This window comes from Suillus discolor (genome assembly GCF_016758755.1).
Source record: "Suillus discolor strain FC423 chromosome Unknown F5147scaffold_52, whole genome shotgun sequence".
Classification (NCBI taxonomy): domain Eukaryota; kingdom Fungi; phylum Basidiomycota; class Agaricomycetes; order Boletales; family Suillaceae; genus Suillus; species Suillus discolor.
This window is the reverse complement of record NW_024541299.1, coordinates 264,925-288,098: the sequence shown is the minus strand read 5'-3', so window position 1 is coordinate 288,098 and position 23,174 is coordinate 264,925. Positions and strand designations below refer to the sequence as shown.

Genomic DNA, 23,174 nt, shown 5'->3' with positions numbered 1-23,174 from the left:
GTACATCCACGCCACATTCAGCATTTTTCTCCTTCGTATGCGATTCCTGGGCCATGGAACAATTGTATACTTCCGCATCCATCCCATCTTCGTTGTTCACAGGTAATTTCTTGTGTGCCACAATATATTGTCTACAGTTCCTTGGCTCATACTCGAGCCATTCTTGTTTTGTTCATTCTTGCATGGACCCTGCTCGATTCCACAGTTCCACACTTCGGTTTCTCGTATATAACCTTCATGGGCTCCCTGATACCGACATCAAACCTTTCCCATCTGCCCAAATCAAACCTCCCTCATCTACCTTGATCAGATATGTTCGTTCCTCCCCACAAAACAGTTTGCTTTTCAAATCTGCCTTTGGAAAAAATCGAGGCGGTCTTCGCTAACAGCCTGTCCTGGATTGCAGGATATGACATCGAAAAACACGTAAGCATGTTGCGCGTTTTACTGATCTTCAAACTAACCTTGGTGTCTAGGCATGGGTTAAATCCAAGGCTTACAATGAATCTGCTTACGATCAAGATGCGTGGAGCAAGCTAGTCAAGGACCAACAGACTAAGGTATGGGCGGGAGTGGCTTTGGGATCATTGTCTCGCAAGCTAATGCGTTTGCTGCAGGATCTCATCCAGTCCATATTGGATGCCATTGAACGTTCTCCTGGAAGTTCAAAAGTTTGGGAAGGCATGGTGTGTTTTGAAACGACATTCCTGCATCACTCTTGTTTACCATTACCATTTTTAGAATGTCCTGCTGAAAGGAGCCCAAGGAACGGGCAAAAAGACGGTTGCTCATGCGGTCTGCAACAGACTCAAGCGTCCGATGCTCGTCATTCGGGCCAATGACGTCCCAACCCTTGCCGATGTGAGACCTTGGGCCGCCAAACTAGCATCGGTATGTACTATTTACAGGCCGTGATACGTCTCTGACGCGACGTGGTGCTTGCTTAGCTTGCGATCAAGTGGAACTCGGTGGTGGTCGTAGACCATGGAAATGTACGTATCGCTTTTCAAAGTGTTTGTCGTATCCTTTCTAAACACATGGCCCACAGCATTTCATTGAGCTTCAAGTATGTTGTTGATTGTTGTACTGTTAATGTTGTACTAGTATAGCTAATTCTTCGTCAGGAACATCTCAACATGATGATTCAAGAATTTAAATTACACGAATGCATCTGTCTGTGGGCCTCCGTGTTGTCATCCACTCAGCAGGCATTACTTGGCCCGTTCGCAGCCAGTGCGTACCACATCCATCTGACCCGACCATACCACTAACTTTTTCCTGTTGCAGCCTTCGAATTCCCCGATCTTGATCAGCCAGCCCGTCGCCAACGTTGGCTACTAATTTTTAGTCGAGGTGACCTGGCGGAAACTATCTCTAGAGGCAAGCATGCATCGGCCCCTACCGTGAGGGATCGAAAGGCGCAGGCCTTCCTTCGGGAGATTGAGAAAATCTCTCGGTATGAACTCGACGGTAATGTCATGTCTGACACCGAATGACCTGACGCAAATGCTAATGTGGTGTTAATAGGAGTCCAGATCGAAAATTGCTTGGATTCAGCACGAACTATAGCTGGGTATGTTGGTTGATATTATAAAGCTGTTCCTGACGACTAATCAGTACTACACAGGAGGCAAAATATAACCCCTCAGGACATGAAGAAGTATCTCAAGGGCTGGGATGTGCCCCCTTATGTATGCAGCACGATGTCGCGGTTTTTTGCGCTTCGTTACATGCCATCCAAGTCAGGAAGTGACTATTGGTGGTCCAAGTTTCGAAGGACACGGTGAACACATTCAATGTGCCTGTCTAAAATGTGCTTGCTGGCTTGTACTCATAAGATTACGGTCTTAGTAACTACTTACTTACCATTGTATATACTAGTATGTCACGAAAGGGACGAAGGACTTCGCCATTCATCAGCAAACTAGTGAAACCTTGTACAGATTTGTACAGATTTGTACAAACAGCACAATCCCACAGCCAAGTGCCTTCTGTACAATCCTGTCACAAAGCCTTACAATCCATACACAAAGGCACAATATTGACAGACTGGACAGACTAGACAATGTAGACAAACTGGACAGTGTGGACAAACCAGACAGTGTGGACAAACTGGACATTGCAGGCAGACTAGATTATTGTAGACAGATCAAACATGCTGTGCAAACGACATTGTAACGACTCAAAAAATCTACTAAATGATGATATTGATATCCTCGCTGCCCGCTGCACTGTCCAACTCATTGCGAAGTTCACCTATCATCCCCTCCTCGGCCCATTCCTTCAGCATCTCTTCAAGCTCCACATGACGTTCAGGAACGTCCATTGATTTGTCGACGGACTTTCGCAGTATGTTGAAGTCAGCCCTGCATGTATCAGCAGTAAGGTCAGGCACCTTATCAGTACCACTGTCGTGGAAGCCGGAGAGAACACCCTTCGCCTGTTAAGCATTGATCAGCAAGGAATATAAAAATTGATTAAGCCAAAGCCTACAACCGCAGCCACCAGAATAAGGCCGTTGACAGGAATTTGGTGTTGAAATTTGTCAGTTAGCTTGAGTGCTTTTTTACTGTTGCCATAGTAAAAACTGAGGCAGGCTTCCTTGAGAACCTGTGACACAAAATTGGTATATTCTCCCTGTAAACATCGATAATTAATTGTCGCACACCACGAGGTTGCCACTGACCTCAGAAGAGTCAGGGAGCCGAAGATATTCACCAGTCTTAAGGAGCTTAGCTGCTGCTGCACTGATGCGCTCCTTGTGCATTGAGTTGCCCTTCGAGAATATGCCATATAATTGCTTCACAATAGATATTACGATTTTTTTGAGTTCCATACGAAAGGTGAACAGGTCATCACAGAGCTGTTGGCTCATCAGCGAAGTTCATATTTAAGCTCAGTACTTACTAGTTGCGACATCGGCATTTTATACTCTGGGAAATAACCTTTACAAGGACATCAAATTGGAGCGACTTCTGATGGTGCAGGGCAACTTACCGTTGTCAAGCTTCACCTTCTTCATGTGGTATGTCCATAATACAGCACTCAAAACTTCTTGTGCCAGTACTACCACATCCTGATGAACTGGAAGAGGATGCAATAAAACTGCCTGCAACCACATTTCCAACTTTGCTGCCTGCAGGGAAGCTTGCCAAGATGCTGGATAGAAGCCGAGCTTTGAGGGGTTACCTTGTTGGTTGGCGCACCGCGCACCATCTCCAGATTTGCTGCATTGAACAGGTGAGGCACTACGAGAGTGAGATCAGCTTGAACTAGGAGCGGGAGAAGGTGTCCAATCTGGCTGAGCAGAATGCCTGGGCAGAGACTGTGACAAAGACCGTCCATGAGAGGAGGGCAGTTTGTGACTGGAAGAAACCATAGACTGAGTTGGAGAGTGCTGACGAGGAGACAGTTTGCGGAAGGAGGAAGAATGAGGTAAGTGTTGAGGGGACTTTGAACAAGTAACAGAGAGGTGTGCAGGTGGACGCTCTGGCCGCACATGGGTCGATGCGATTTTTTCAGATGGTGCTCTGTGAGGCGTGCGTCCAAGGGCCAAGTGCCCAGAAGAGGAAGAAGTGCATGCTCGTTCGAGGGAGGGGCGACGAGATCCCTAATGGAACAAATTAAAAACAACAGACCCAAAGTCACAAGGACTTACATGACTGGGTGAATGCTGATGAGACTTCGAGCCAGCTTCACATGGATGGGTGGACCCGTGTTCGCAAGAAGACTGGGGCACATATCAATAATCGTGCATGATAAGCAAAATGAAACATGTGCGCGTGCTAAATGAGTCGGGGAGGGAGCTTTGCATTGTCCATTTTTCATTTGATGGTGTTCAAGGGCATTGAAAGTGTCTGTGGCTTCATGATGAGTATCATCGTCCGAGACTTGGCTGTCAAAATCCCCCTGGTCAAGATCCATGTAAGTATCGCTGTCTTCATCACCGTATAAGGCCATCCGGTCGACTGGAGCCCTTGAGCGGACAAGGAGGAATAAAAATGTGAGGAAAAGATACAAGGTACAACTTACTCCTGTGTATCCCGCAACAAACTATCTTCATCTTTGCCAGGTTGATCATTGTGATCTTGCTCATTGGCGCCATTCTCTGACTCGTCACGTTCATCCAAATCCCGCATTCTATCCTTCCTCGCCTCACATTCTAAGGATTCACCTATGGCTTTCTTAGAGCTGCGACCGATGGGCTGAGTTGCCTCCCAGGGATCCTGTTTGTCAGCGGAAGATGACTTAAATCCAAACCTATCATCAGGGCTGGCCATGCGTAGGAACGGATGACAACGTTGAGTGTTTGATTGTGAGCCATCGTCTTCAACAGGACGAGGCAGAGAATTTGTGTCAGCCGAAAAGAACCAGTTACCTTTTTCTTCCCTTTCTTGAGCTGCTGTGAAGGTGCCATGGAATTGACTTCTGAGTCACTTGCTTTGACAGTACCTCTTCCCTCCTGTTGCCTTGCTGGGGCCATTAAGATCTCTCCAGCTTTTTTGAGCTGTGCTACATGACCACCAACACCTCGTGTGGACCATTCGCTTCGCTGTCGAGAAGCGTCAGTGTCTTCGGGTGCTTTGTTGGTGACCTTCCTCGTCCTTGAATTGCTGGGACTCAAGGACCATGTGGGAGAAGTGTGCCTGGCTTTCTTCCTGGGAGGCATGGAGTGAACTTGACAAAGTTCAAAGTTGTGCTATCCCGAAATATAATAAAGGAACTTACATAAGCTAGGAACGGTACATTGTACAAAGCACTACATTCAATGAAGAATATAAGATCATATGGAGGACAAAGGACAGGTGGAAGATTAAGAAAAAACTACAGAAATACGAGATTTAGGTAGAGCTCACGTTTGTGGGGTGTTAAACAAAGAATAAACAAGAAAATATGAGATATCGGACTCGGATGCAGTGCACTCTACAGATGTATACAACAAGAGAAACCCCAAACCAGTCAACTAGTGTTTGACAGGTGCCATCTTTGAGCGACGAGGCCGACAAACAGCTAAGGAAAGATCAGGAAGCAACTGGGCGACAGTTGGTGCGCTGGCAGGCACAGATGGTGGTAGCTGTGATGTAGATGCGGGAGGAGGCGATGGAGTGATGGTTGGTTCCGGCGCAGATGGAGGTGCAGGAAGTGCAGGAGGAGGTATCTGAGCAACTTGCTGACTGATCATACTTAAGCCCTACATTAGAATATTGCAGATTTTATTGTGAGACACGGCAATTGACTGAGTACTTGTGAGAGAAATTGCACAATGCCACTCTTCAAGGAGGGGGCGGCAGAGGATAAAGTATGGGGTGATTAACAGTGGGTCAGCCAGACCATGGATGAATTCCCACTTCCAAATACTGCTGGTCGCAAGACCATCTTGGGTCATGTTCTTGTAGGAGAGTGCCCACCTCCGAATGGCGTCCCGTCGCAAAACTTCTTCACTAGGTTGGGGGGCCAGTGCACCCTTCGGTCCTAGATACATCACAGTAAATTCAAGCAGGATGTAAAAAAGCGACTCAAGATCGTCGCAGGGTGTATTTTGGACCATATGGCCATCTCCCATTAGGCGGAGAACGCGAAAGGATATGTATGGTACAGTTCCCTATAAACCATGAGGTTAACGCAAGCAGAAATAAGTGCGACATTGTAATGCACAGTACCGCGTGGACTCGCATCCACTTTCCCATCATCATTGAGAAACTTTGCATGGTCAAAGTCTATAAAATAGCCTTTTCCTTTGTAATTATAACATTGTTAGGGCTGAGGTCTCCATGAAGGACACATCAGCCCACCATTGCCTTGTGGGCTACAATTCATGGTGATTACAGAGGACTTCAGGTGATTGCAAAAGAAACTCACCAACAACAAGGTCATGAAAAACCCCAATTAACTCAGGTACATCATTGAAGTGCATCAATGGCACCCTGCAGGGTGTTAAGAGAATATGCTGATGAATTTTTTTGTCGAATTTGAATGTTGAGCAATGACTATGAATGTGCGAAGTGGAGTCGGGCTTCCCATTGTAAAGCACATCCCAATATTTCTTGAGTTGAACCACGTTCAGGATGCCTTCGACCACTTTGAGAAGCTGTATCTCGACGTCTTTGACATCCTCGTTGACCCAACAATCCTTCAGTGCATACTCCTGATCAAACTTGTCTCAAACACGATAGCAGATGGTTCTGCGCTTGAAAAATCCGTGGCTTTTCCATAGAATATCCATAATCCAGTACACATTCTCGTCGTTGTCGCAAACCCAGCCTATCGCCCCGGGAAGCATGGCATTAAAGCCATTTGGTAAATTAGTGTGAGTTGGAATGGTGTTGCAAGAGTTGCAAATATGGATTGTTGGATCAAAGCCAAGGGAAGAGCGATTTGCTAAAGTGACGGTATTCAACACATTGACAAAATGTATGGGGGATGTAACGATCAGGAGTGGTTTTGAGATCACCATACCAGAGCGATCCATATAATGGGCATGAAGTTTGAACTTAGAGATACTGAAAAGTAGGATGAAATGACGCCATGGTTGCTCCCACATCATCAGATAGCCCTTGGTAGCAACCCCCAAGAACAAGGGTATTTTGCAATTGACAGAGAGGTCAGATTGGGTAATCTCAACTCCTGTGAGGATGTCTTTCCAGGACTTTTGCGAGAAACTGAGCTTTCTGAGCCTGTAATCCAGGAGAATGAGATCAGGCTTCTGTGAATTGGTAGTGTCTGGCATGGGATTGGTGGCGAACTCTGAAGACCAGTACCAGAGATCTGCTATCTCTGTGAAGGGCAAAATGTGCAAGTGCTGGGTTCCTGAGCACTGTGATGACGAGTGCTGTGATCCATCAACATTGCGCTCTTGGACTTGCTCCTTGAGCAGTTCGCACATGTGATAGTATACCGCCCGGAAAAGACGCTCCCAATTCTTTTCCTCTGTTTTTCCTACAGACTTTGCTCTTTTTGTTCCAGCCTTGACAAAAGCCTGCTGCTCCAAGCTGCCCTCCGTCTCTAGCATGGAATCCCCTTCAAGTTCCATGTCGGTATCTGTCTGCGACTCAGCCTAAGCTGCCTGCAACCGGGTATGCCTAGCTGGCACCTTGTGTTTCCTCTGAAAAGCATTCTTGAGTCGCCATTCCTTATCAAAAATGGAAGCCCCATGTATCTGAGTTTGGCTTCCCAGTACTTGTTTGATGTAAGTGATCCTCTTGATTTCCGATTTGCTAAGATTTGATAGAGGAATGAGGATTTTAAGGATGGAGGTCTTAGGCTGCAGGTCCTCCTCCCACAGAACCTGGGGATCTTGGTCTTGCAGGCCCAACTCACTCTTCATGAGTATATCCATTTTGTCCTTCATGTGATGTATGGGATGGATAGTGACAGTGCTGATAGCCGCTAGGAGATAGTTGGCAAAAGATGTTGACATGGGTGGCAATTCGTTGTCCTGTTGTCACTGGCAGCGTGGTGCTCTTGTTCTTTCAGTAAGTTGCACAGAAATTGATCAATTTGATCATATTAAAATCGGTAGTGCATTTACCGGTTTATACCGTAGTGCTTGTTCATAAGTGTTTTGCAGCTTATTTTCAAAGAGCCTTTAGTGTGCGTTTGAAACAGTACGTAGCAATTGTATCCGAAGCTAGCTATCAGGGGTAGTAGCATAGTGAAGCGCGTAATAAAAGTCCTTATCAAAATATTTGTTCAAAAAAAACTCTTGGGAGTAATGTGTAGATGTAGCCGAAGTCAATTGTACATCTGCTGCATCCCCCAGGCGAGGGATGATACTAATAAATGCACGGAGTTGGCGGAGAGGAATGATACTACCGATAGGGGTACCATCTGCATGCTTTGCACGCTTCAACACATGCATCCCAGTGGCAGGATCACAGGGGCCAATGTTCAGACGCCGCACGTAGCAAAGGTACTGATCTCACCAAGTGATACGAGAACCTCAACGATGGATTGGGCACATTATGAGGCATAATTTACAGATAGCGTGGCCTTGGGAAAGTGTGTTGATTATATACATTGACATATGATGAAAAAGGACTCACCTGATAGACCTGATTTAGGCCATTCATGTGTGGTATCCACATTGACAAGGATGGTGTCCCATCGACCTTTTGGCCACCCAGGGCCAGGAGGAGAGGCATGGATAGTTTGAGCCGGCAACACAATATTGAGATTATGGAAAGATGTGTGCTGGAGGCGAACTGTGTCCCATAATTGAATGCGGTCGAATGGAAGGATTGGTAGACAATCGATCGACGGTCTCCGTCTTGGACCCCCCACCCCATGAACTATTCCTCTCTCTCTCGCATCATGCTGTAAGAAGCCCGAAAGTGCAACATGCAGATCCGGTAAGTTGAAGTCAGTACTGACATCATCAACTTTGACTCCTGTGCGAGATGGACTGTGGTTGAGGTGGATGGCAGCATTTTCAGCAATGGACGTTCGATGAGGGATACTGGAATTGCATCTCACAGTAGCCATTTGCCTGGCTTTGCGGAAATAATTGGTCGCAACACGAGTGTGGATCATCTCCTCAAGGAGTGTTGTTCATGGATCGTTTGTTTCCTGTTCGTCTCCATCGTCCAGGTCATCCTCCTCAAGAATGTCTTCGGCCCAATTAAGATCATGGGATGCGGGATGGCTCTTGAGCGATGTGGCGATTGCGAAATGCCGCAACTTCTCCTCCCAATCAAGATGACGACAGATCTGCGGGTCGTAATCATTATTATTTGTTTTCCATGCAGGCTCCTTGATTTCAGAAATGTGTGCATGCTCGGTAGCATCTGGAGACCACTGTATGAGGGTGCCAACTTTGCGTGTGCTGGAAGTGACGCTCTGTAGGAGCTCAAGCTTAAAAATATGCCAATTTTCAATAGGCCTCTTTGTGCCCATCCGCGCGCCTAAGGTCAAGATAACATCTTTGTGTTCGTGAAAGGTCGACAAAGATCGGTCGATACAGGCCAAGAGATTGTCATCGGGCGCAGGACACTGCACTAGGTAATGAAGATCCATGAGCGCATGGATCACGATGACAAAACGACGAGGGGCTGCACCAGATATTAGGCCAACAATATAGCACTGACTATCACAATGACCCCTACCTGTAACTTGTTTCAGTTTGGATATTCCGCCAGGAAAGTGGCGATAGCCAGTAGTCGGCTGTAATATCGAGAACTGAAAATCCAGTTCCTGAGCTCCAACGACCATGATACACCACTGAAGATTGTGGTCGTAAAATTCTTTGTGCCAATGGTGCAATGATTCTGGCGTCAGAAAGACGGAGGGATCTGCGAGTGGCCAATCCATCCAGAATGGTGCATACACGCCGTTCAGCCGCGAGTCAGCACAAGCCTCAAAATAAGCCTCCAGGTCATCAGAATTGACTGTGATGCTAGCAAGCTGTCCAAGAGTGATGGAGTGCGTATGAGCAGGGTGCCGGAAATTATCCCCAAACTGCAAATACAAGGCCATGGTGAAAGGAGAAGTCTTTCCACGCACACATGCAAGCATGGCCGCCTCTGGGGTATCAATGATGTATGCTGCGAGAGGGGTAAAGCAATGGTGGACATTTCCTACTGGATTGGACATCATAATCCCAACTTCAGTAGCTTTCATCAATGGCTTTGAAACGATCGAAAGGCATTCATGGACAAGATGGTCTTCAAGCATGCCCTGCATTCGTTGATTGGGATGTAGATACTTTGGAATTGGAAGGAGAGCCGTGAGCAGGAAAGCCTTAGATGAGAGTTTTGTGCGGGTACACATGCGGATATTGGCGAGGCCTTAAAGAAGAGGGTGGGCAACCCTGGCACCGGTCATGGTGGTGATGTTGGTTTTGTCAGATGAAAGAACAGCACTGAGAACTGTAGCACCTCTGGGAAGTTGTGTCTGCAGGATATATGGTGAGATGACGCAAAATTCAGCAGAATCAGTACTTACTTGCATTTCCCAAGTGGAATCTCCTGTTAACCATTCCGAATATACACGCAAAAGCCGCTCTGCTGTTTTGTAAACACGGCGAGAGATAAAATCAAGCTTGTCATGAAACAGTGGATTACTGAAAAGGCTCTCCAAGCATTCCACAGGGTCCCTCCAAAAGAGTCAGATTGGACACTTGGTAGGATGGATGGAGGAGATAGTCTGGCATTTACAGCTTGGTCCGCTAGGGAGCATTTCAGCATGGCTTCGTAGTTCTTTGGCATTTTTGAATGAAAGATGCAATCTTTGGACCTGAAAACAAGAAGTGTAAGTTGCGGTTGATGTATCAATGCTCCAGCCTGAGGATGCAAAGAATACGCACCATTGAAAGCTTCAAAAATTCATCTATTGCTGCCATGCTGAGGGACAAGCGCAAGAGATAATCGGCAACTTCCCACTCTTCTTTGGATGTGAAAGGATAGTAGAGGTTGTCTACCCTGCATTCTGCATATTCATCAGTGTCAAATAAATCCAAGAAGGTCAAGCCATCTTGAGAGTAACAGGCCCCCACACCATCATACTCTTCCTCCAGCGATTCTCCAAACATTCCGAATTCATTGTTGATGTTATCATACGAGTGATCCCCATCATGAACTTCCGGGACACTGTTGGTATGAGATCCTGTGCGATGCTGAGGAGGAACCACTTCCACAAACTGCAAAACATCGACAATGTCACGCATATGACTATGACACGACAATCGAGGCTGGCTCAGGTGTCGAGTGATGCTGCTCTCCTTCATAAATGTTCTCCCACACTTTGGGCATGTTGGTGACATCAAAGATATTAAAATATTCACACGATCTTTGTTGATATCCACCTAAGTGACCTAACACTGTTATGATGCCCTATCAGACTCGCACTGCAGCCTCTAATCCCCAACACAAAAGTGACTCGGTATTTCGAACATTCCATAGTACTATGTCCCCTTCTCCAAGTCTCAGAGGACATTCACATGAGCCACACAACCAAAGACCTCTTCAAACCACGAATCAATCGGTGTTCTATTGGCCTGACTTTGGTGAAGCATCATCAATCAAGGATGAGAAATTCCCTACCACGCTGCACCTTGTGAGTACCTTGCTTGCTTTTACTTGCCAGGACTCACATGCTGCAGCAAGGTGATTATGCCCCATTGGACGGAGGAATAGAAGGCAATAAACACTCTGATCTTGTGCTTGCGGCTGCCAAAGCTAAACGAAAGGTGTGCGAGGCCGAGAAGCACCTGGCCGACTGCATTTTGGCACACCAATTGGTGATTCTCAACATCTGGCATCAGCACGTCCAGGCTGCAAATTCTTGTTTGTTGATGGTGGAGCTCAACGTTGTATGCCTCCATACGGAGCGGAAGAAGATTGGGATCTCAATGTCCATGACTCGGAGTCACTCAGATGGCACAACAGTGAGTATTCGTCCTCAATTTTCTGATTTGTGACTTTTGAAAGTATGTCTACAGACAGTCGGCACCTCGTCCTCGTACTAAACTCACATATTTGCAGCCTGAGTTAGGCTTGCATTCACACCATCTAAAAATTCTCGAGTTGGGCCCACTGAAGTTCACATAACCGAGACAGAGGAAGAACATATGTGAAGCTTTTATCTTCGACCTTCCTACAGTACTATACTAGCTCTATTTATGATGTAATTACTTTGTTGCCTTGTAGTTCTTGTATCGCTCTGTGGAACATTGTGAAACCTGTAGTACTGTACCCATGTACCGTCTATGGACTTGTATGGTTTTGTATTGACGTGTGGTTTCTGTAACCAAATTTGTAGTTTGCTGATGTTGTTAGCTTATTACTTCTTGCATGCAGCAGGGGCATGCTGTATTGTTCTGTATGAGCTCACAGCGTGAATGTGACCAATGCGTTGCAAAGAATATCTGAATCTTCAAATACTCCAACGGCAAGAACATCCCGCCCCTCTGGTGCAGAAAGTCTGGCATGCACTACTATCCCTCCCGGCTGAGTCGTCACCCCCACAAGTCGTCACAACCTAAATATCTCACTCAATTCTTACTTCCACACATAATTTATAACTTCAATCAATATTTTTAACATGTACTGTTCATTGCGAGGTTGAACAACTGATTTTTACGATGAAATGGTGAAGTTCTTTGAAAGCAGCCAAAGTCAGGCAAGACTCACGCTGGTGACAGCCAGCCAAATGTTGCCGTGGCAGAGCTTTAAACAGATACTACGACTGGCTGTGACGACTTGTCAGACTCGGAGATAGCCGCTCAAAAGGAGCATCGTGTGATTCTGCATATGAGCAGTGGATTCAGGCAGCTCTGCAGGGTGTCACAAACAAGATCTACAAGACCATCAAAGAAGCTGCATTGGCTCACAATGTAAGCTAGTATTTCACCCTCACATGATTTTTTGCTCCAACTTAACTGACATCTGGATCTGAGGCATTGCTGAGTGGGCTTAGAAATGACAGCTGTGACCAACTGTGACAAAAGTGTTACTTGACGACTTATGGGGGTGACGACTCAGCCGGGAGGGATAGTACAGCAAGAACAGCAGCAAAGCTGGTGGCTAACAGATGACATGTTGAACATTGAAATACACTTAGAGGCCTGTTCTACTACAGCTACCAATGACTGCTGCTCACCAGTGCACTACTCACTGGGCAGGAACTTGGACATCCTTCCAAAGAAGTTTTCTGCACCCAGGCTTCAGACAATGACTGTTGGAAGGTGGTAGGTGCGATGCTGGGTCCATGCCAGATGGGCGTGCACTGTATGTACTGATAAGATTAGTGTTACAGTCAAAGTACACCCCTATTTTCTCTTCTATCACCGGACAATGGTCTCTTGCTGTGTCTACTGTACAGAGACCGATCACCTTCCAGTACATCACATTTCTTATTGCCCAAATGGCTTATCATGTTAGTAACTGTTACCATGCATAGCCCTTATCTCTCATCTCCGCTTCTATCTTGATATGCACTTTATGCCTGCCTTTCCTAGCCTGGTCTGTGTGCCCCATATGGACTATTTAAGCACAGTAGTTACCACTTGTATTACTCACTTTAATCTACTGGGTTTTACCTGGAAACTAGTCCTTCAGTAAGGTCTCCAACCTTACTGTCTTGAACCATTATTCTAAGGCAGTCTGCAACACTGTCCTTAGCCAGAAACCTCGAACCTATATTCATAGGCAGACTCCGCTTTACACTTCGGCTTGGCTACTCAGCCATTGTAAAGAAGAACGACCCCAGTCGTAACAAAAGATTAAAGTCTTTCCCACCAAGTGTCACCATCAGTGACATCAGAAATCTGAACAGACCAAGATGACTTCCCTCACCCCCTTGATCAGAGCCTTCGGAGCACTTAACCTGAACCCACCAAACACCATGACTACCACCACCAAAGAAGTGGAAATAAAGATCGGCACTCCTCCAGAATTTGATGGGGATAGAGACGAGTCAGGGAGGTTTTTGCTGAACTGCAATGCCTACCTTGACATTAACGACAAAATCTATGACACTGATAAAAAGAAGGTTATTTTTTCATTGTCCTTCATGACAAAAGGAAATGCTGCCGCATGGAAAGAAGGCTTTATGGAAGCGGCACAAGACTTAACCGGAAAGAATACTGCTGGGACTGTGATTGGGTATGGAGACTGGTCCACTTTCAAAACGGAATTCAAAGAGGCGTTCAGCACCATTGACCCTGCCAGAACCACCATGACCAAGATAAGGAATCTCAAACAGAACAGTGATCTCCAAACCTACAGTGGCTCAAAAAAGTGTCCCAATGTTTGTAGGTTTTCATATAATTGGTTTATTGTGCACCAGGGTGTGGAAATCTGACTAAGCTCAAGGGAGATGTTGGAAAGCCCCGCTTCCTGGCTATAATTCGGTTTCATACATCGTGGAAATCTGACAATACTGTGCGAAGATATGGCTATTTTAATTAGGTGACTCATTGGGACACTTTTTTGAGTTTGAATCTGATATACACAATCTCTACAATTCTAGTACTTAGTGTTTCCCCCCTTAGCTTTAATGACTGCTGCTACCCTCCTAGGCATACTTTCTATCAATTTCTGACATTCCTCCTCAGCAATCTTCCCCCACTCTACTACAACTCTCTCCCATAACTGAAATAGTCCATTAGGTGGGTCTTGATAGGCAGCAAGCAGTCTCTTGAGTAATTCCCAGAGATGTTCAATGGGATTGAGGTCTGGAGACTGTGCTGGCCATGATAGGACAGTAATATTATGGTCCTCAAACCATTTGGTGGCCAACTTTGAGGTATGCTTGGGGTCATTATCTTGTTACAAGAGCTCTTTTGTCATGCAGAGTAAGTTTAGAAGGATGTCCCATTTTGACATTGTCTTTGTTGGGAATATTGTGATTGATGACCCTGGCAATAGTTGACTTCCCAAGACCAGTTTTGGAGGCAATCTGCCTGATAGATAGACCAGAGGTAGAGAGAAAAAGAATATTATCTCTCTGAGAAGAGGAAATAAACTTCATGCTGATTATAAGGGATATAATGTTATTGGAAGGGTTTATATATGTATAGGATATTAAAATAAGACCATATTGTCAATATGGAACCATTTTAATATATATTTCTAAATGGTGTCATGTCTAAATGATCTGATTTTCATATTTTAATAGCAACTCAAAAAAGTGTCCCAATAAGTCACCTAATTAAAATAGCCATATCGTCGCACAGTATTGTCAGATTCCCACAAAGTAGGGAACCAAATTATAGCCAGGAAGCGGGGCTTTCTGACATCTCCCTTGAGCTTAGTCATATTTCCACACCCTGGCGCACAATAAACCAATTACATGAAAACCTACAAACATTGGGACACTTTTTTGAGCCACTGTACATCACAGAATTCCGCATCCTTGCCCACAAAGCAGGAATGAAAGAGCACACCCCTAGGATCGAATTCTTCCGTGAAGGGCTTAACAGAGGACTTCATGACCAGCTCTACTGTACCAGAGAAACACTCGACAACTTTGACACTGTGGTAAACACATGTATCAACCTTGACAATGCTTTCCAGTGTCTTAGGGCAATTCAGAGAAGACAAAACCCTCAGCATCAGAAGAAGAAGAACTGGGGAAACTGCAGTTATATCCCTCGAAGAGACGATAATGTGATGGAAGTAGATCGCCTCACTGATGAAGAAAGAGAAGAGCACATGCATGCTGGGAAGTGTTTTAGGTGCCATCAAAATGGGCACCGCGCAAACAATACTACCTTCCACCCCAGAGAAGACAGGAAACAGAAGGCACCTATCTGAAGAAAGGTAGAGAAAGAAGGTAGCAACGATGAAGACAACGAAGAAAACAATTGCCACTTCATGGAGAAGGATTTTTGAAATTGAGGACTGTTCCAACATCAGTACCTCATGTTCCCATCAGACTTGTACAATCACTTGGAAATAGAAAAGAACTCAGAGTCCCAGTGACCCTCATTTCCGAAACATGTCTGAAAACTGTCGAGACCTCTATGGTCATAGACTCCGGAGCATCTGGAAGCTTTATTAGTGAAGCATTCTGTAAAATGCATAAAATTCGAACCCATCGGCTATCCAAACCCTTCCCTGTTGTAACAGCGGATGGATCCGACTCTGTCGGAGGACTTGTCTCCAGATACTGCGTCCTCACAGTCAAAATTGATGCAAGGACAATGATTGGAAAATTCAACGTCACGTGACTGGCAAAACGAGACAAAATTTTGCTTGGAATCCCCTTCCTCTGTGCCCTCAACCCAGCAATTGATTGGACTCAAGGAATGATATCCCTTCCCCCCACAGCACGATCACTTTCAATTGAAAACCGGGTCGACAAAGTCAGAAAGAGGAACAGTTTGACCCCCATCTTTAGAAACACTAAAGAGAAAAATGTTACACCCATCGATTGAACATGGAAGGACTCCAAACTAAGGAAACCTAGTCACAGAGCATCGATCGAGGAGGTACTTGATGAAGAAACACTACCAAACCTTGCCCTGGATCAAGACAACAAAAATTCCCCAACCTTTGATACCAAAGAAGATGTTTGGTCTGAAGACAAGTATGCACTTCCAGTCAAAGATGTCTCTACCTATGAGCTAGACAAGGGAGACTTCCTGGTCAAATACTCTTCGGACGGATCACAAATCCAAATAATAGAAGAAGTCTCTTTCGACACCCCCCTCACAAGGGATGGGACCTTGCTCAAGGAACAGCAATTTATAAAAACCAGTAACAAAGCTCAAGAGTTCGCAGTTGCAGGAGAAATTGAAAAGCAGAAGAAGCTGTTTGAAGAACTCATCCCATCATACCTCCATTCCTATCACAACGTATTTGCCAAAGATGGGCTCAACCAACTTCCGCCAGAAAAACCCGGAGTGGATCACTGCATCAATCTTAAACCTGGTTTCACACCCAAGACATCCAAAATCTACCCTCTATCAAGCAAAGAGAGAGAAGCTGTCAAAGCATTCATCACTGAAAACACCAAGAAGGGCTTCATTGTTGAATCTAAATTACCCCAAGCTAGTGGATTTTTCTTCATAGGAAAGAAGTCTGGAGAACTTCGCCCCTGCCAAGACTACCACTATATAAATGGATGGACAGAGCGTGACCAATATCCCTTACCATTAATGAAATCACTTATTGAACGACTCTACAATGCAAGATACTTCACAAAGATTGATGTTAGATCTGGATACAACAACATCCGTATTCATCCAGACGACAGGTGGAAAGCAGCAATTTACTACAGAAGAAGGGTTATGGGAACCAACATTCATGTTCTTTGGTCTTACCAACTCCCTAGCAGCATTCCAATGATACATGAACAATCTCTTTCAAAACCAGATCAATCAAGGTTGGATTGTCATCTATATGGATGACCTCTTAATCTTCTCTAAAGTCCTGGACAAACATCATGCCCGTACATGAGAAGTGTTAGATGTCCTTCGGAAGGAGCGACTCTTTGTTAAACTGGAAAAATGCACGTTTGACGCCACAGAAGTGGAGTACCTTGGCATGATCATCCGCCCTGGAGAAGTGGCCATGGAGCCTGCTAAAGTAGCAGGAATAGAGCAATGGCCCATCCCCATGAATCTCAAGGACACTAGGTTATTCTTGGGTTTTTGTAACTTCTACCAGAGTTTCGTTCCCCACTACTCCAATGTCACCCAGCCATTGATCAACCTCACAAAGAAGGATCACCTGTTTGACTGGACCCCATCTTGCCAGGACGCTTTCGAATGGCTGAAAGCACACTTCTTGTCCCAACCAGTTCTGCGTAATCCCAATCCAACACGCCAGTTTGCTCTAGCAACTGATGCATCTTTGGTCGCCACTGGAGCAGTCCTGCTCCAGACTGACAAGAATGGTTGTTACCACCCTTGCGGGTACCTGTCCTAATCCCTAAACCCCACAGAACACAACTATGAAATCTTTGATAGAGAACTCCTTGCTGTTATACATGCTCTGAAGGAATGGTGCCACTACCTTGAAGGGAGTGCCTTTCCTGTGCTGGTCTTCACTGACCATCAGAACCTTCTACATCAGCAAACTAGGTGGTGCTTGTACAAGGTTGTACAGGGTTGTACAGGGTTGTACAAGCACCACAGTCACACAAGGAAGTCCTTCCTTTACAGTTTTGTCACAAGGTCTCACAAGGTATACAAACATTACAATCTGTGCCTTTGTACAGACAACACAGACTGTGTAGACGAGACATGCTGTGTAGGTGAAACATACTGTGTAGGCAAGACATACAGTGTAGGCAAGACATATTGTAAAGCTTATGTAGCTCACTGTATACTGAACAGGCTTGTAAGGGATGCACCAACTGTCCTGATTGTCACTAACTACACAGCAATGAATGAGAGTATGCTATATTATAGGATGACATTGACATCCTCCATATCACTGCCTCCCGCATCATCGTCGTCAAAACAACGGTCACCCATCCCAGTCATAGCCCACTCCTCCAGCATCTCTTCAAGCTCCCTGCCACATTCAGGATTATTAATGAGGTTGTCTACTGACTTTCGCAATGTTGAAGTTGGCCCTATATTTATCTGCGGAGAGGTCAGGGACTTTGTCGGTGCCGGTATCGCGAAATCCACTGATGACACCCTTTATCTGCTGACCCATCAGCGACAAAAAAAAATGAAAAAATGAAAAATACCATTGCGGCCACAAGAAGCAGCCCATTGTCGAGCCCCTTCAGTGACAAATTCTGTATTATACGGGCCACCCGACCTACATAATATCCCGTATCAGATGGGCCAGTGGACCATGGGCCCATGTTGTGTATATCCTCGATGACGACGGATGGGCCGGGTAACATATTATTTCTGATGGAGATGGGTGGGCCCATGTATGCCAATGATATATATATCCTTGATGTTGATGGATGGGCCGGGGGAATATGATCATTCATGGAGAGGGCCCATCTGGGTAATATGTAGAGTAGGATATTATAGACAGCTGGGCTGAAGAGAGATGTAAGGCAAATATTGTTATATAGATGTTACAGGCATCCGTAACACCTACAGGAGCCCCTGCTCTGCCTACGCCTGCCCCCGCTCTGCTAGACTCCCCGCGCGGCGGTGCACCGCCCGCGCCTAGAAAGATAGCGGTCTGGACCGCTGTGACCCCGCCCCTGGCACTATGACCCGCCCCTGGCCTAGAAGGCCTTGTACCTGATCCATGGAGGCTGTACGCCTCATGGTCACCCTAGATCAGCGCATGCATACCGCATGTCGCTTCATGAAGATCCGGAGCGCTCTTGGCGCTTCCTGTACCTATGCGCAGCTGCCCTTGGCGCAGCATGCTTGATCAGAGGTTAAGCCTCATGTACTTTATCTGACCTCATGTCTTGTTATAATAGATCATAGATATACTATTGATTACAGACTGAGCTAGAATACTTGTAGTACTTCCCTATCAGTAGACAGGATTATTGTACTTAGACTTTACTTTAATCTACTAGGTTCATCCCAGAACTTGCTCAACTAAGCCTTACTAGCTTCCTTGTGTGAGACCGCACTTCTAAGCCGCTCCCATACGACTTAGCACGTATCCGCTAGCCCTGCATCTCGATGAGCGCCGCCTTACTGAGATCGCCGGAGGAACCCTTGACGTTCTGTCAAGCCAAGAACCACCCTCAGCTTCAGTGAACTCACTCGAGTCGTCACTGAGAAGACCTATCCTAGTTCGCACACACCGACCGACGGTCAGTGTAACAATAGATGGGTGGGCCAACAGGGGTGTATTACATATACGGGTGGGCCAGGGTAGGGGAATATTACATAAACAGGTGGGCTGACGTGGGGCATATTACATATACAGGTGGGCCGAGGGTGCAATAAAATATTTATTATATAGACAGGTGGGCCGAGGTGGTGGAATATCACATATACAGGTGGGCCGACATAAGGGATATTAATTAGACGGGTGGGCCGAGGGTGTGATAAAATATTTATTACATAGACAGGTGGGCCGAGGTGGGGTATAATTATATAGACGGGTGGGCCAACATAGGATGTATTACATAGACGGGTGGGCCGACGTGGGGGATATTACATAGATGGGTGGGCTGACGTGGGGGAATTGTACATAGATGGGTACATATATGGGTGAGCCTAGATATGTTTCATCAAGACATACAGCTGATGTAGCCGCCAGCGAATCAAACATGTAGGATACATGCACACTATGAGTGCATATACCTACCATCAACCACCGAAATCTAAACCTGTAAGCACGAAAACATGAATTGACCATGTGTGGCATTGACCAATAATTGAGTACTGAAGTGGGAAAACCCCACACCTGAACCCTGGTGTGCAATATATCCTATTTCTACACACAGACACCAGAAGCACAACACTCGCAAAAATATAAATGTCAAATTTTCACAGTGCTGAACCCCGAACCCTGAGATTTTACCAACTCCCGAACCCCAAAATTGTGGACTGCCGGGTCTCGGGGGTCGGGGGTCAGCACTCGGGACTTGGGAAATTTGGGGAGATCATTAAAATTTGATCTACAATAAATTTGATTTACAAACAAATTGATTTACAAACTTTTGAAAGATATCTGTGTCGTCTCACATATCGAGTCCTGAGTTCTGGGATCCCCGAGACCCAAGACCCGGCAGTCCACAATTTTGGGGTTCGGGGGTTGGTAAAATGTTTATGGATATATGAAAGGTTGATTCAAACATGTTTGAAAGATGTCTTTCATCTCAAAAATCGAGTCCCGTGTTCCGGGTAAGACATCTTTCAAACATGTTTGAATCAACCTTTTGTATATCCATAGACATTTTACCAACCCCCGAACCCCAAAATTGTGGACTGCCAGGTCTTGGGTTTTGGGGTTCGGGGGTCCCGGAACTCGGGACTCAATATGTGAGACGACACAGATCTTTCAAAAGTTTGTAAATCAATTTGTTTGTAAATCAAATTTATTGTAGATCAAATTTCATTGATCTCCCCAAATTTCCCAAGTCCCGAGTGCCGACCCCTGACCCCCGAGACCCGGCAGTTCACAATTTCGGGGTTCAGGGGTTGGTAAAATGTCTATAGATATACAAAACTCGGGACTTGACATTTGATATGAGACATCTTTCAAAAATGTTTAAATCAACCTTTCATATATCCATACACATTTTACCAACCCCCGAACCCTGAAATTGTGGACTGCTGGGTTTTGGGGTTCGGGGGTCTCGGAACTCGGAACTCGGTATGTAAGACAACAAAAATATCTTTCAGGGTTCGGGGGTTAGTGAAATGTTTATAGATATACGTAGGTTAATTCAAACATGTCTGAAAAATTTCGTTCATCTCAAATGTCAAATCCTGAGTTCCAGGTTTCAGGACTCGGCACCCAGCACTCGGGGTTCGGCACTGAAAATTTGACATTCGGGTGTTCAGGTTTCGGGTGATATCTAAATCACAACAGCTTTGAGTTCTGCCAAAGCGTGAAACTTGAAACCCAGTGTGCAACATGTTGATTTTTCATTTATATCACACAAATCATCGAATTCCGAGTGCCCAGTGCCGAGACCCGAAGCCCAAGACCCGAAAATATGTACACAACATGTCCATTTTTCACTCACTGCACAAATCACCGAGTTTCGAGTGCCAAAGCATGAAACTTGAAACCCAGTGTGCAACATGTTGATTTTTCATTTATATCACACAAATAACCAAGTGCCAAGTGCCAAGTGCCGAAGCCCGAGACCCGAAAATATGTATATAACATTTCCATTTTTCACTTGTTGCACAAATCACTGAGTTTCAAGTGCCGAAACCCGAAACTCGAAACCTGGTGTGCAACATGTTCATTGTTCATTTACATTACATAGATCATCGAGTTCCGAGTGCCGAGGGCCAAAACCCAAAGCCCGAGACCCGAAAATATGTACACAACATGTCCATTTTTCACTTACTGCACAAATCACCGAGTTTTGAGTGCCAAAGCATGAAACTTGAAACCCAGTGTGCAACATGTCCATTTTTTATGTACATTACACAATTCATTGAGTTCCGAGTGCCGAGGGCCGAGACCCGAAGCCCGAGACCCGAAAATATGTATGCAACATTTCCATTTTTCACTTGTTGCACAAATCACCGAGTTTCAAGTGCCGAAACCCGAAACTCGAAACCCGGTGTGCAACATGTTCATTGTTCATTTACATTACACAGATCATTGAGTGCCAAGGGCCGAATATTGAAACCCGAAGCCCGAAAACATGTATGCCACATGCCCATCTACTCATTGCACAAATCACCAAGTGTCGAGTGCCGAAACCTGAAACACAGTACTTCAAATGGACATGAATTCTGTCTTTGTATGTATTATCCATTGGTGTAGGGTTGAAATAACTTGGGAATTGTATTTGTCAGTGCTTGGTAGTTGGTAGTTGGTAGTTGGTAGTTGGTAGTTGGTAGTTGGTAGTTGGTGGTTGGTGGTTGGTGGTTGGTAGTCAATATAGGCAAATGATAATGAAAAATGAAAGTTGTTATTATGCTTAACTTCCTTACCGAAGGTTGTAGTCCGAGTCTAGGGGAGTGTATTGGTAGTCTTTTCTTGTCCATCAGTTATCATTTAACCAAGATATAAGCTAAAGAAATCTGAAACATTGGCGATAATGAAAAATGAAAGTTATTATTATGTTTAAGTTCCTGAACAAAAGTTGTAGGCCGAGCCAAGGTGAGTGTATTGGTAGTTTTTTCTTGTCAATTGGTTATCTCATTACTCGGTACTCGGTACAAGGGAATCAGTACTCGGTATTTGGTTCTGATACTCGATACCCGAGAATCAGTAGTCAGGTACTCGGTACTTGGTTCTAATTCTCGGTACCTGGGAATCAATAGTTGGGTACTCCAGCCAATAGTCCCGAGTCCCGAGTACTGATACTTGGTATTCGGTAGTCAGGTTTGGAACTTGGGTCTTGGTTTGGTTATCATTTGACTGAGATATTGGTAGGCAATATTGGCACTCGGAGTTCGAATACTGACTATCAACTATCAAGTGTCAGGACTTGGTAATTGGTAGTTGAGACTTGGTGCTTAAATGGATATTGCATATATACATAAAAATACAAAATATGTTCCTATGTGTTCATTTCTAGGTGAATAGACTTTGAAATTATATCTCAATCATCTATTCAACAATAGAAACAATGTATCAGGAGCTCAGGACCATAGGGTAATCCTTTATTGTATAGTGTACCTCCCCCTCTTCTGGTGGTTCACCCGCTGGGGTTTTTTCCCTGTAGGACTGGACCTCAAGGACTGTAGGGAGTCTATTCCTGAGCATATTCGGAGTAGATATATCATATAACCAGCCCAGGACACACAGGATCCTTCTCCAGGAATAAAGCATAGACAATTGCACTTTTGACATTTTTTCATGATTTTCAGTATCTTGCCCTTGCATCCATGATCCAACCTTTTAATATATAATGAGCATAGCTTATATTCTTGCTTCTTATGACCAAGATCAGCTCACAATAGGCTGGAGTTTGTGAGCTAGTGTGTATACTTGCCATTTTGCCTGATAAGGGGCCCATGCCTTCAAAACATTGAATCTTCGTAATCAGAAACCTGGGGTACATTTCAAATATCTTAAGTATCATAGACATAAATTTACAGACAAATCAACCAAGAATTGAGTACTGAGGAAGTGAAATGGGTAAGAAATTGAGTG

The 23,174-nt window shown here is 45.1% G+C and overlaps 6 protein-coding genes across 6 annotated transcripts; 2 read left to right on the top strand and 4 right to left on the bottom strand.

Annotated features, from left to right (window-relative positions):
* Positions 1-200: 200 nt before the first annotated feature.
* On the top strand, positions 201-1,916 carry F5147DRAFT_709760 (uncharacterized protein). Its single transcript, XM_041438233.1, has 8 exons — positions 201-426; positions 477-560; positions 618-686; positions 742-891; positions 1,125-1,233; positions 1,288-1,470; positions 1,528-1,573; positions 1,628-1,916. Exons 1-8 carry the CDS (start codon positions 313-315, stop codon positions 1,785-1,787), a joined length of 915 nt encoding a protein of 304 aa, XP_041289752.1. The 5' UTR covers positions 201-312; the 3' UTR covers positions 1,788-1,916.
* A 278-nt stretch (positions 1,917-2,194) lies between these two features.
* Positions 2,195-4,669, bottom strand: F5147DRAFT_776832 (uncharacterized protein; the record flags this gene model as incomplete). The annotated part of the gene is made up of 9 exons (XM_041441901.1): positions 2,195-2,440; positions 2,494-2,637; positions 2,687-2,863; positions 2,908-2,945; positions 2,998-3,136; positions 3,190-3,610; positions 3,659-3,976; positions 4,033-4,247; positions 4,379-4,669. 9 exons carry the CDS (start codon positions 4,667-4,669, stop codon positions 2,195-2,197), a joined length of 1,989 nt encoding a protein of 662 aa, XP_041289751.1.
* A 294-nt stretch (positions 4,670-4,963) lies between these two features.
* Positions 4,964-7,417, bottom strand: F5147DRAFT_776831 (uncharacterized protein; the record flags this gene model as incomplete). The annotated part of the gene is made up of 6 exons (XM_041441900.1): positions 4,964-5,174; positions 5,238-5,602; positions 5,656-5,735; positions 5,860-6,145; positions 6,257-7,042; positions 7,091-7,417. 6 exons carry the CDS (start codon positions 7,415-7,417, stop codon positions 4,964-4,966), a joined length of 2,055 nt encoding a protein of 684 aa, XP_041289750.1.
* A 1,130-nt stretch (positions 7,418-8,547) lies between these two features.
* On the bottom strand, positions 8,548-10,745 carry F5147DRAFT_655431 (uncharacterized protein; the record flags this gene model as incomplete). Its single annotated transcript, XM_041433976.1, has 9 exons — positions 8,548-9,047; positions 9,102-9,453; positions 9,499-9,621; positions 9,805-9,888; positions 9,940-10,001; positions 10,152-10,230; positions 10,301-10,422; positions 10,492-10,633; positions 10,677-10,745. 9 exons carry the CDS (start codon positions 10,743-10,745, stop codon positions 8,548-8,550), a joined length of 1,533 nt encoding a protein of 510 aa, XP_041289749.1.
* Positions 10,746-10,899: 154 nt separating this feature from the next.
* On the top strand, positions 10,900-11,461 carry F5147DRAFT_655430 (uncharacterized protein; the record flags this gene model as incomplete). Its single annotated transcript, XM_041433975.1, has 3 exons — positions 10,900-11,049; positions 11,096-11,380; positions 11,435-11,461. The coding sequence occupies 3 exons, from the start codon at positions 10,900-10,902 to the stop codon at positions 11,459-11,461; spliced, it is 462 nt and encodes a 153-aa protein (XP_041289748.1).
* A 6,387-nt stretch (positions 11,462-17,848) lies between these two features.
* F5147DRAFT_776827 (uncharacterized protein) lies at positions 17,849-18,261 on the bottom strand (the record flags this gene model as incomplete). Its single annotated transcript, XM_041441899.1, has 3 exons — positions 17,849-17,956; positions 18,000-18,095; positions 18,142-18,261. 3 exons carry the CDS (start codon positions 18,259-18,261, stop codon positions 17,849-17,851), a joined length of 324 nt encoding a protein of 107 aa, XP_041289747.1.
* Between the last annotated feature and the right edge of the window lie 4,913 nt (positions 18,262-23,174).

Excerpts from the sequence above, each read along its gene's own strand:
- F5147DRAFT_709760 (XM_041438233.1), top strand. The coding sequence starts at position 313 with ATGTTCGTTCCTCCCCACAAAACAGTTTGCTTTTCAAATCTGCCTTTG. Across the intron at positions 1,471-1,527 it reads CTCTCGGTATGAACTCGACG|GAGTCCAGATCGAAAATTGC; the intron begins GTAATGTCATGT and ends TGGTGTTAATAG. Across the intron at positions 1,574-1,627 it reads TCAGCACGAACTATAGCTGG|GAGGCAAAATATAACCCCTC; the intron begins GTATGTTGGTTG and ends AGTACTACACAG.